The sequence below is a fragment of the Haemaphysalis longicornis genome, unplaced genomic scaffold, assembly GCF_048455015.1.
Source record: "Haemaphysalis longicornis isolate Haplotype H1 unplaced genomic scaffold, Haemaphysalis longicornis Haplotype H1 scaffold_1, whole genome shotgun sequence".
NCBI lineage: Eukaryota > Metazoa > Arthropoda > Arachnida > Ixodida > Ixodidae > Haemaphysalis > Haemaphysalis longicornis.
Window position 1 is genome coordinate 353,600,575 of NW_027526203.1, and position 13,362 is coordinate 353,613,936.

At 43.8% G+C, this 13,362-nt stretch overlaps 1 protein-coding gene across 4 annotated transcripts in view; it reads right to left on the minus strand.

Annotated features, from left to right (window-relative positions):
• Cadn (neural cadherin) overlaps positions 1–13,362 on the minus strand; it is a 297,368-nt gene that overhangs the window by 47,163 nt on the left and 236,843 nt on the right. For 2 of the 4 annotated variants that reach the window (XM_077686006.1, XM_077686008.1), the window contains exons 17-19: positions 9,828–9,943; positions 3,829–3,993; positions 1,798–1,943 (exon numbers count right to left, since the gene is read on the minus strand). In XM_077686006.1, coding sequence (XP_077542132.1) covers positions 1,798–1,943; positions 3,829–3,993; positions 9,828–9,943 — 427 coding nt within the window. Of the gene's footprint in view, positions 1–1,797; positions 1,944–3,828; positions 3,994–5,233; positions 5,399–9,827; positions 9,944–13,362 lie in introns of all 4 variants that reach the window. The other 2 variants (XM_077686007.1, XM_077686009.1) reach the window with 1 other exon arrangement.

Here is a 13,362-nt window from a genome sequence, read left to right on the forward strand (position 1 = left end):
ACCTCCAAGCACAGCGCGACAACAGCGTGGATGAGAAGAACGTGCGCTGATGGCGGAAGCAGTGGAACGAACTTTTCAACTTCACTTTCAAGCGAATGGCCTCCACAGGACCCAAGAAAGGGCGACACCACAAGGTGGAGAAGGAAGCCGCTGACTCTCCGGCAGCAAAGAGAAGGTGGGATGCTGCTGATGATGGAAATGATACAGGCGAAGGCGAGGGAGATCGCAAACGTGCGAGGCGTCGTGCGGACTGAGTTCAAGGTTAGTGGGGGCTGGTTCACTCGCTTTATGAAGCGGCTCAGGTTCAGCCTGCAACGGTGGACGCCTGTGTGCCAAAAGCTACCCGCCGACTTTGAGGAGAAGCTAGTCCAATTCCAGCGCTTTGTTATCAAGGAGCGTCCGGAAAAGGAGTACAGACTGGGCCAGATCGCTAACGCCGATGAGACCCCAGTGTATTTTGACATGCCTGTGGCATACACCGTGAATGAGAAGGGCGCGAAACTAGTGAAAGCCAAAACTGCAGGCTACGAGAAGCTGCGTACCACTGTGATGTGTTGCACGGCCGACTGGCAAAAGCTGCCGCTGTACATTATTCTAAGAGGAATGCTCTTCCAGCCGCGGAAGTTTTCTCTAAGAATGCCGTCGTACATGGCCACAAGAATGGTTGGATGAGCGGTGCCTTCGATGTCAACAAAGACGAGTGAGCATTGAACATGATGCGACAAGTGCCGCAAGCGTAATAAAGTGCATGTTCTAGTCTCAGTCCAGTGCCTTTTTTCATTCGGCTTACATTCGAAGTACACATATTTTTTTTTTATTTTTTGACCTTCCGAATTCCGGGGGTCGGCCTAGAATCGAGGGCGGCCTAGACTCAAGTAAATACGGTATCTGCAGAGTGCTGGCTTCATTCAGGCGAGACCACTTCACACCAGCTGCACAAAAAGTCTGGTTCTCTCCGTGAAGGCGGCCCGTAGTTGACCTTGGCATAGTGCTCTGCGGTAGCGCACGGCGGTTTGTCACAACCGTCGATTTCATCGGCAGCATCCAGAAGTTCCGGAGCTGTGACAGAGCTTGCACTTCGATCAGTTTGCTTTCAGATTCAAGCTCATTGGGCAGCTGCTGGGCTGTGATGAGCAACATCTCGCGGGCCCCACCGTCTCTCCTGTTGTGTCCCCTAAAATTGCACGTAAGGGTCCCCAGCACCAACCACAAAAATGGAAAGATACCGGACAAACTGTGCTACAGATACAGGAAGGTTGGGCAGAAAACAAATGTCTGCAAAACATGCGCAGCCAACCTCTGTTTCAGTGCGTCGAGAAACTGCTTCGCGCGGTAGCATGTTAGGCACTAGTGTTTATATTTTTGAAGGTATTAAATAACTTTTGTACTTACACAGCTCATATTTGCAGTATTATTCTATAAGGGCCCTATGTTCGAAGTGCATATTTCAAAATTCTTAATTTATACACTGTGCAAAATATGACGTTTTCATCATTTATTTCTTTGATACTTTTTTGATTTGACAGTTTTGATAAAATTTGTAATAAATCTGATGTTTGAAATTATTACTCTTGGATAGCTCTATCCTTCCTCTATCACTTCATACCTTACACTGCAGCATCAATCATTTTCTGTGGCAAGAAAAAAATACTCCCTGGACTACCCAAAAACAACCAATTTTTCTACGGTCACGAAAGTGTTAATGTCTTCCATCAATGAGAAAAAGAAGTCGAGGCCATGCCACGGAACTAAAAAAATGCAAAATTTAGCAAAAATTAAAAAAATAAGAAAGATTACCTGTCCAATGGCTTGAGTACATATATCTCGCCCGTGGTTGTGTTGATTGCGAACTTGCTGTTTCCTGGGTCCTCATCCACACCTTGACCCGTTAAGAAGTAAACAATGAGAGATTCTCTGTCCTTGTCCCCATCTGTTGCTGTCACCTAAAAAGGACAAAAACGTTTAAAAAAAGAGTTTTCCAAACTAGTCACAACAGTAACGTATGCGCCGAGCAGCCTAATGTCCAGAACTGCTACTGACAGCTACGAAGTCCTCACTGAAAGAGCACCAAGTTGAAAACAAACTCACTTATCAAGGTCCCGACTGCAAGATGTTATAACCACTGGTTACTTTACTATTGCCTTAGAGTTATTGTAAGAAACAAAAATGTCTTTCATTACTTAAAATGATGGTGTTATAGGTGTTACAAGAACTAATAAGGAAACAGTTATTACAGTTGCATACATGGTAAAGAAAGAATAGAAAGCAGGCACCAGTTTTTAGTATGTTTAATAACGACTCACTGCACTGTGTAATCTTATGCACGCTACATGCAAACACAGCCGTACAACAGGGCGTGCTGCAAAATGAACGGTAGAGCCCCATGCAGAGCAAAAGCCATGTCGAGCAACAGCAGGCAGATGGCAGCGTGCGCTTGGTGGTGGTGGTTGGGGGGGGGGCATGCCTGTCTTCCTCACCTTCCCCGGAGTGCGCCACACGAAGGGCGGTTCTTTTGCAGAAGCCAACAGGGTGTTAGAAATGGTATAGGGAAGGTTAAACAGAGTTACCCAGAACCAGCCTTGGTAGAAGATGAAGAGGAACCACACACAGGAGGGTTAATCGTTGCACAGTTTCAAAAACCTACAGTATCACTAAGGATCCCATGAATATTGGCACTCATAACGTGCAACTTAACCGTGTACTAAAAATAAAGAACACCAGGATCTTAAATTTAAAACTTTAAAGCAAGACAAAAATTCCCTCAAAACTAATTTAGATGACCGTTCCTTCCCCAAAGATAGACAGCAAGCTGCACCTAGCTAGCACAATTCTATCAAGAACCTTTTGTTTAGACTGCACAGAAAGCATTCAGGATTAACAAAAGGAAGTGACGTAAGGCCTTAAGCTGCTTGAAAAACATTACACATTTAATTAAGTAGACTTGAGCAGCACTTAACAGCAAGAAAAAAAAAAAACCTGGTTAAAGTAAGATAAATAACTGTTTGGGCGGTTCAAGAATACCCTTGCAATGTATATTTAAAAGTCTGCAGAACATGATAAAAAGAAAAGAAAATGACGATAACAGTGAAAAGTAAGTTATTAAGAAACATACTGAGAGACGGCACAAATATTGTATCCAGTTGTACGTACAGTGGGGTCGCGATTAATGGAATCTTGTTCGTTTATCAGGAACTCCATTTACAGAGCTTAAATATTCCCACAGATTCTGTTTCAGTGCCATTTCCAGAAATAAAGGTCCCCAGAAACTCTGAATGAAGACAGAAGGCACAGAATTGCAGCCTTTTATATCCATATACAGACACGAGAACTCATGCCACTACATATCACTCATGAGGAATGAAAAAAAAAGAATCAATCTTAGACTGTTTATTGCAGCTGCTTTATTCTAATAATGGCATTCCCGCCTGCCAGTGTTACAAAATTAATATTTCTTAACACTGAACTTATTTAAAAAAAAAAAAGGAACAGAAGAAACCAAGTGTTTCCAATGCCAAGTTTGCCTATTGAGTGCTTACAACTGGCTCGAATGTTTCATTCACGGCGAGCAGAGATATATTGATTCGTTAAACGAGAGCTTTTTATATTATACAACTACAAAGCTAAACAACTCCCAGACAACTTCTTTGTTGGACAGGAAATTCAGCCTGAGTAGTTTCTGTCAAGGGAGGTTCTGCTGCATGTGAACTTCAAGCGCCTCTACATACACTGCCCAGAACAGAGCATTCCAACCGGGAAGCTTCGGCTCGAGTTCCCCACCCGAGTTCCCGAGCTGAGCCCGCAGCAGGCTGGGCGATGCACAATGCGTACCGTCATAATTTTCATGGGCAAATTGTGGGACACCTCCTCCTCGATGATGGTCTCGTACGAAGAACGGCCGAAAACCGGGGGCAGGTCGTTGACGTCTTTGACGTGGATAAGAACGGTGGTGCTGCCTTCGTGCAACGTGTCCGACGCCACCAGCGTCAAGTTAAACTGGCACCGTGGCAGCACACGGCCAAGGGTGGGGGCAAAACAAAAAGAAAACGAGTGCACATTCAGACAGGGCATGCGACTCATGCAGTGCACTTCTACACAAACAGCGACCGGCTGGTCTCGGAAAGGCAGGCTCTCACCACAGCCTTGCCTGGGGCCCAGCTTCAAACTCGCAAAACACATCGCGAAAATACAACCACAAGAAATTAAAGCACATAGCAGGATATACCACAGGGAACAAACCAAAACAAAACCATGTCCGCACTCAAGGCATGCACGTGTAGAGCTGTAATGAAAGCTTTTTTGTAAGCCAAATGCTGGCACTGCTGATAGGGTTGCCACCTGGCCGGTTTTGACCGGCCCGACTGGTTTTTCCAACACCAGGCCAGTTGCCGGTCAGTACCTAAAACCGGCCGTCATTGGCCTTTTTTTTTTTGGCCGTCGCGCCGCAATTATTATTTGTTTTTGTGCGTGCTATAAGCGTCAATTCAGCAACTACGACGATAAATATGTATTGACAAGTTGCGCAAAGACACGGAAGCCGAGAAAATACGCGGGCAAGCACGCTCCCCGAGATGGAGGGGGACCAAGGGGAGGAACAACGAAATGCCGCTGCCGCGGTTCAGATGCAAAGAAGAGCTTTTAACGGACGAAGCATGTACGGCTACTTTTTAGTGTAGCACATTCAATGCAATAAACCAAAACCTCAGTCACTTTCCGCTCGAATATTATGTCGATTTCACTCTAAGAAAAGGCTACATACTATGCAGTATTCAACATACTCTATTCAACATACCCCCCCCCCCCTTCCAGGGTCAGGTTTCTTTTTCTTTTCTTTTTTTCAGGGGAAGGTGGCAACCCTAACCATTGCATCGAACCTGGTAACCTAACCTCCCTTCCATGTGATGCATACACCCCCAGCACACCTGGTATAACAAGCAGAGGTATAACTAGTACACTGACCTTGCCAAGGACATTGACCAATGCTTGCTGAGCAGGGTGAACTTTCGCAAGAACATGAGCAGAAAAAAAAAACCATAGCCCAAGGTGGCACAAATACAAACTTCTTGCTCTGCCACCACATTTTTTCTCGGTGCCAGGCTAGGGTATGTAGCAATAATGATGCCCACTCAGCTGAGGTCGTGCTTGGCGCAGAAAGCACATGCATGCAGACAGAAAAGAAGAAAAAAAAAAAAAAAGGAGCAGGCAAACAACAGCAAGAACATGTCCAACGATGGACCTGAAGTATCTTCTGGGGAAGGTTGCGGTCATTCTCCTCGGTGATCTGGGCCTCATAGGTGGGCCGGTCAAAGATGGGGGCGTTGTCATTGACGTCCTTGACCTTGATGAGCACTGTCGTGTGGTTCTCGTTGAGGTTGTCCGATGCCACCAGTCGCAGCCGGAACTACAACCAATGCACAGCACTCAGGAAGCCCGTCCCCACCACAAGGGCCCCGTAAATGAGCTCGGAGGAGCTAAGTAACCTGCCTGTGGACGAACAACTACAGCAGGGTTCGTACGGGCTTCAAAAGCGAAAATTCAAGGGTTTTCAAGGACTTTCAAGGACCAGAAAACACATTTTCAAGGTCCCCATCTTATGTTTTATCTGGGATTATTTATAACTTTTTCAACACAATGCAAAATTTTGTTATTGCCCAATACCTAAGAACATTAATGCACATTTAGATAGGCGCTATGGTTCATGAATGCTCCCCCAGCTTTATTTTTTATTTCATAGTTTGTATTTAGACGTTTTTCTTTTTTCTTGGTGTTTTGCTGAGGCTGTTTGATTTCAAAACTTAGTTAATGTTGCCTGCATCTCCTGCTTTGTTAGCAAGAGTTCCAGCTGAAACTAACTCAGCAAGTGTTGCTGCAACGCAGGATGAACTATGTACACGTCCACCATTTGCCCGTAAAAGCAAACGCAGATGGAGCGTATGAGGAACAGCAAACATGCAATGAAAGGCCGTCCACAGACTAGATGGAACATGCAAGATAGAGAACAGAAGCCGGCTTTCACGGGATTGTATCGTGACATGAATTCTATTGAGGAGTGCTGCTCCCAATGTTGCCTCATAATAATGAGAATCCACAACTCGTAATTTGACGCAATACACTGAAACTTGATTGTTAAAATGTTTCTTTACATTTTTAACGCCTAAAATTCCCGACAAACACTTTAAATTCTTCTGAAAAAATAGGGCCATTGGTTCTCTCCAGAAAAATCTAGGGTTTTCAAGGACCCTTTAAAAATTCCAGGACTTTCCAGGCCTTGAAATTTACACTTTTAAGGGTTTTCAAGGTTTTCAAGGACCTGTGCGAACCCTGTACAGAATAATTAAGGTGCCACTGGTGGCATGCCTTCTGCACAGCCACACCGGGCACAGGGTTTCATTGTCATGCACCGGCCGCTTCGTAACTAGATGTAAATATGTGTGAGGAATGGCCCAGCCCCCAGCACAACACAGCGATATTTTTGCAGAGCCAAAGTAACTTCGCTAGAATTGCTGAGCACAGGGGCAAAAAACAGGTCTTTCGTGTACAAGTCACGCTTCCCAATGTTTGCTTATTCACAAATACTGCAACCTTCATGAAAGACCTAAACAGGATGCGAAAGAAACTTCGAGAAGTCACCTTACCATGTGAAAACACACCTATACAAAAGAAAAAAAAAGGAGGGAAGGATACATCATGTCTTCAGGTGCAACTCAAAAGCTGCCAAGGAATTTTGGGGTACAACCGTGTTGGAGAGATTGCTCCAGTCAACAATGGTATTTAGAAAATAGAAGTACTCGACGCAGTTGAGCGGTGTTACTGATGATGCGTATTGGTGCCTTGTAACCAGTAGAGTAATTGCTTAGAGGTGTTAACACTGCAATGTCCGGAGATAAGTTTTTTTTATTCCGATTCGATTTTGTTCTGATGCGAATAGCAAGTTGCCTTCGTGAAGAAGCGCCGTTACGGATGCGCGCCCGCAAAAATTGTAAGCAACCAACCCTCCTTTATTATTGTTTCAGTTTTTTTTTTTAAATAATAGAGTTTAGGGATTCCAAATGATTATGGCATATTCTAACGTTGGACGAGCTATTGTGCTATAAGCCAGAAAATAAACAGAAGGAATAAACGCTATTGTGCTAATATTTGTGCTGCCATGCCGAACACTTCACAGAAGAACCGAAAGCACCGGCATCAGCCAATTTCTGCCTGCACAGCCCGCCGTCAACCTCACAGGCTCCCCTCCACAATGATGGGTATGAGAGTTGGCTGAAACAAAATGGCGGTTAGTCTAGGGGAGAAATAAGGGTACGCTTGTAAGTGTGTAACGTATGGATATCACAAGTCTATCAATAATAGAAAAGTGTGAACCCCAGAAAAAAGGGACTGGCAGCGAAAAGAGCACCCGCTCCGTGGAAAATTATTTTCAAATACAAGATTAACAGAGCTCCTAAAATTTTTGTCATTCAACGTTCGGCTGCCCTTTCGAAAGACACAGTTAACATTTCAAAAGGGAATGCACTGCTTTAGTGTGGCCAATTTGATAAGCTCTCAAAAGGCTGCACATAAAAGAATTATGTGTGCACAAATAATACTTACGCACCACACTTCTGTTAGAAAAGGAAAAGGACACATAATACTCGCTGTTTAGTCTTCCTCAATATCAGGTGTCACAGCATCCCCATTTGTATCTTTTAATGCTACTTGCTGTCTCACTGCAAACAAACACTACTACACGACTACTTTTATTCAAGGGGTGCAGCGACATGTGGATAGCAAGTGGCTGAAAAAGGCACCAGAGGCATTGCTGCCAACTTTTCAGATGTATGGCTCATTAAACATATGTACACAAATACATTACACATGAAACACTGTTTTGAAGAAAACATTAACCTTTAGTGCCTCGCTATTTCTGGAACAATTTTGCCCATGATCTTGCCGACAGTATAGCAAGCTGCACTTGCCATGATGACCGCCTGAATTGCTCAGAAATATTCAAAAAAAAAAAAAGCAAGCAACAGTACATTTTTAAAATAACCAATACAATACAGCAGGGTCATATGTAATTCTGAACAAAACAGAAAGAAGCAAACAGAACACAAATAACAACGAGCCAATTGTAACATAGTACTTCAGCCAAACGCAACCATATGCTTTTTGCCCTGCTTTCGAACAGGTGTAAGCCACAATGTAATAGGCACTTTTTAGAACACTGTGCCCCACAAGGAGGTCACTAAACGTTAGAAATTGTAGTACCAATTTGATTTCCTTTGCCCCGCAAAATCAAATGAACAATAGGAATAAAAAAAAATCCAGAGGAGAACCCACCTGTTCTGTTTAAAAATTCTGTTTTTCATACATGCACGCCAGCCTTAACAATAAGAAAGCGAGCCTAATTCTCCCCGTGACACGATCCAGCCCTGGATGAGTCCAATGTGTTCCTGGAAATGGCTCCCATAATGAAAGCACCATTACACAATACCTTTCATGCCTACAGAAACCTTGGAAGAGTCACACCATTTGGGAGGTCATGGAGACGCTGGAGCGTAACAACGGCATATACGCTGAATATATACTGCGCGCCTAAAATAGAAGCGCCTAAGTAAAATCTATCGACTTTGGGAAGAAATTTACAATTGGTTCAACATTAACAATTCGAAAAAGAACACGAAGTACTATGCAGGTGTATTTACACTAACTTTACTGTGCCATTAAATTTCAAGGATTTGTAAGCAGGATAAAGGTGTGACAGCAACTTCATCTCTAACAGAAAACTTCAGCAGCTGATATCACGCAGATATTTTATGAAAGCCTAGTGCAATTCTTACACTGAATATTATCCTATTCACGGTGTATTGCACATCTCTCTCTGCCACTCAAAGTGACAAGCTTGAAAACAAACAAACAAAAACAAGAGCAACAACAAAACAAACCATGGTGTCGGTGAGAAATTGCTTCAAGTTATTTTCAGGAGCGTAGCCAAAGACAAAAATTTAACTCAAAATTGTGTGCTGCTGCCAAGGGCAGGAACATAGCTTGAAACATTCCCCGAATAATGCGCTGAAATGTATGAACCTCGACTGAACAAAAATTGTAGTTTCACCAAGTTTTTGGCTACAAGCAAGATTTCGTTATATCAAGGTTCGACCATATCAATATCTGTTCACAAAAACACAAAATTCCCCAAGAGAGCAAGCAGTATTTCTGGCGTAAAACTCGAAGGTTTAACACTAGTTCTAGAAGGAATTTTTGCGATGATGCATGCTGACAGACGTTAATACCACACTTTCAGATCACACAGATACAGCCGGCATACCACACTTTCAGATCACACAGATACAGCCGGCAAACTCCACAAGTAACCACACTGACAAAGTAACATTTCATGCCTGCTTTGCCAACTTCTTGCTGAGAATACAGCCCCGAGTTCACTATGAGGAGGACAACATGGCCCTTTCCTAAATTACATCTGCCACCCAGATAAAAACCAGCACAGTGGCTTCGTGAAAATGCATGCCTGATGTCCTTTCACTATGTTGTTAGTATTATGCACTGATCAATGTTGTAATGAGAGTTTGTGAGAGTAAAAAGTTGGGTACTGCAATGTTATGCTTTCTGCATTTTTGCACCTCGATTCAGTATTGTTTGTCCATGAATAGAAACATTGCTCTGAAGGCGTAACTGGAGACACACTGTATTTAACACCTTACCGAATACTAGTGCAATGTACGAGGTAAACAAAGGTAAAAAAACTTGAGGTTTACACACGAGCTAGCACAAACACTGCAGCCCGTGAGGCAGACAGTCTATTAAAATGGGGACAAAGCAAGCCTCCTTACCTCTTTCCTTGTCTCATAATCCAGTGGGCCGGCCACAAAGATGGCGCCAGTCTCATTCTTCACAGCGAATGCTCCGCCTATGTTCCCCTGAGTAATTTCATACCGTATCCTTGAAGCTGCAAAAAGAAGAGACAACCACTGAGCCACACAGATGCAAATACACAATTGCTCCCTTACAGTGCCAGAGGTATGTGCCTCAGGGAGCAGTGAGCACCACCGAGCAAAGAAAGCTCCACTGCCATGGGCCCCACTGCACTGCTGGCCAAGGAGGGCTTGTGCTTGTGTCAACTATTGGACAGAGGCAACACTTTGTTGTGGAAAGGCTCACTTGCAATAGGGATTCGAGCTTACAAGGGTAACACACACTGGAGCAAGCTATTAAAACATTTACCTGGAGACCATGGACATATTGCCTGTATGGCTATAACAACACCTTGTGCATGACAGTGTCGCTTTTTGTGTTACACTGCTCTGACATGGAGTAAAGGCATGCACTTGCAAACATGGAGTCAAAAGCCCACCAAACACAATCAAAATGAAATCAATCGACACTTTGGGCATTTCGACAGCTGGTTTTTTTTTTTTTTTTTTTTTTTTCGTTTTTTTTTTCTCTCCAATTGCAGCAGCAGTGCGATTTATGTGGACAATGATTTCTGAAATGGCAGATGGAAGAGTTTTCAACTCATGCTCAAGGGTGAGCATTGCTTTAGTTTCAATGTGTAAACATGCTTTCGCGTCACACAGTTCCACTTTAGGGAACTGCATGATGCATTTGTACACATGAATGCATTGCGTCAACACGGTGTGCGCGTTTTTCTAGCACCCGTGCAGCTGGAAAACTAAGCACGGCTGTAGGAGCGTCTTGGTTACTTGCCCCAAAAGGGAGAAGTGCACCTGTGGCAGCGGTTTTAAACTGCTTTCAAAGCGTTCGGAGCAGCCGGTAGCTTGGCCTAGAAATGTGTAGGCTTAAAGGGACACTGAAGGCAATTAGCAAGTTCGGTTCAGACTAAAGTTCAACTGACCCACAGCATTTATTCAACGGTGAAAGATACTTTCACTGTGCAGAAAAAAAAAATGCTTCTCTCTCTCAATTCTCTCGCACCAGTTCATGACATTTCGGTGGGCACAAACAGCGACCTGAAGCAAGTGAGAGAGCAATGTGGTCTAGAAAGAAAACTAGAACCTACAAAGTGAGGCATCGCGACTGCAGAAGCCACTAGTCGCGCTGAGAGCGCGACCAGTGGCTACGCCAAACCTGCAATAATCATTGCAATCGCCAGTGGCGGCGTGGGTTGGCAGCTTGCGAATGTCAGCACGACTTGAATTAGTATACCTGTACATTTATAAGTATTTATGGTTCATGAAACTTAATGAGCAAAGAAAGATTTTACGCGTTTCTTCGAGAGCCTGTGTGCACGCATCTCGTTCTGTTGTCCGTCATGTGACTCTTGGTACATCTGGCCAGCCGCTGTTTATGTCACCTCTGCTGGCTGACTGATAGCTTCAGCTTTTTTTGTTTGTTTGTTTTTCACCATTATTTGCGAGATTATTTCAAAGGTACAGCCCCAGAGACTGGTGTACCCATTTCCTGGGGACGCCATTTTAAGTCTTAGACCAACTTCGGTTTTGTCTTCAGTGTCCCCTTGACACTGCAGTGGATATTTGAGACCACCCTCATTGGCGGCGCAGATGACTGCTTATAGTTCAAACTGCAGAAACATTATCACTTTTTTTTTTTCAGTATGTGTAACTTTGTTTGCGAGTTGATTTTCATTTTGACGAGTGGTTACAAGCTGTCGCTGGGGCTACCTGCGCCACTTCAGGGCAGCAGCAAGTGCCATGTTCTCGCCACCTGCCGCACTGTGCACCGTGCGGGTGGCATAGGGACCGTGCAACAAGCGCTGGCTCATGGGTGCTTCCCAAACAGCGTGGCGGGTAGCCAAGCAGACAACGCTGGTGCGGTTATACTGTGACAGTGACTTCATGGTGTGCGCAAGAAGTTTTATGTTGTGAAGTGTGCAAATACTTACACTAATCCTCCTCTAGAAATGAAATTCTTTCTATTTTTAGCATGTTCATCCCTTCATGACCAGCGAACATGAGGGATATGCAGTGTGCATTGCATGAAAGAGGTGCTTATTTACATTTTGTGTATGTCCACGCATGGAAGATGGCTGTAAATTGTTCCTTTTTTTTTTTTTTACATAGGGCCGACAGAACCAAATGGTAGACAGCAAAGATGATAAGAATATGCACTGCACATTTTGTTGATGGTAGACAATCAACGGACCCAAGATTCCCATCACACATGCCTACAATTTTCCTGCCGGCCTAACGCAAAATGCCCGATCCCGTTATAAATTGCCAGCCAGTTCCCTGTATTTGGCATTTATCAGGTAATACTTTGTGTCTTGAAATCTTGTTACCCATTCTGAGCAGGGGAAATGAGAGAGAATTTTGCTGACAACTATGAACATTAATGTCGCCTTGCTTCCTTTTGCACTGCGGGATATATTTTTTTTTTAGGCCAGCGCGACTTTCTGTCACTCCGTGCGGCTAACAATTTTATGATTAACACCTACACGTGTTGATGTGTTGATGTGCACGTATTTTGTTGAGTATAGTGATCTGCTGCATCACCTGTTTTCCTTTTTTTTTTTTTTCCCACCTGATATAAGTGCGCTGGATCAGCAGCGCATTGATTTTCCGAATCTGTTGTAGTTTTTCATACTGCTCGCTGCGGCTACCAAAATTAATACAATGAGAACTGTTTGTTAATCAAAAATACCCACAGCTTAGTCAACAAACTCACCACTGGAAGTGATTCAAGTAAAATAGGAAAAAAGCGTTTGATCACAGCGCTTGTCACCTGTCCTGGTGTCTGCTTATTGCATTTTGTTTTGCCCAAGGGCAGTGTGCTAGGCAGAACAGCAAGCACAGCTTTTTTGCACACACATGAACAAATACAGGAATGGTGGTGAAGAAGCGTTGATTTCATTTTTAGAGCAAAGTGTAAGCGGTGGATGTAGCACAAATACAGTAGCCACCTCTTTCAAGGTTACCTCCATGCGTAGTGAACACCTTTCTTGCTGAGAATGTCACTGATATCAACCGGTAAATTTGTTGAGACAATTTCCTCAAAACACAAGCACGTCCTTTTTTTTTTTGACGTACACATGTGTTGGTTCATAAAAGCCAGAGGTGCAAGAATGAACTAGCGCACGTTAACGCTTCCTTTCTGCCTAAGGTCTCCATCAGGCCTGCTTTTTCCGGCCCGACCTGTTTTTATGACAGCGGCCTGGTCACCGATCCATACTTAAAATCGGTCGTCATTGGCCGGTTTTTCAGCTCTCATGCTGCGATTATTATTATTATTATTATTATTATTATTATTGTGTTTTATTAGCGTCAATTCAGCAACTGTGTAGAGATAAGCTGCACAGAGATATGCAAGCAGAGAAAATACGCCGGAAAGCGCGCTCCCTTATATGAAGGGGAACCAAGGGGAGGAACACAACAAAATGCTGCCACCACG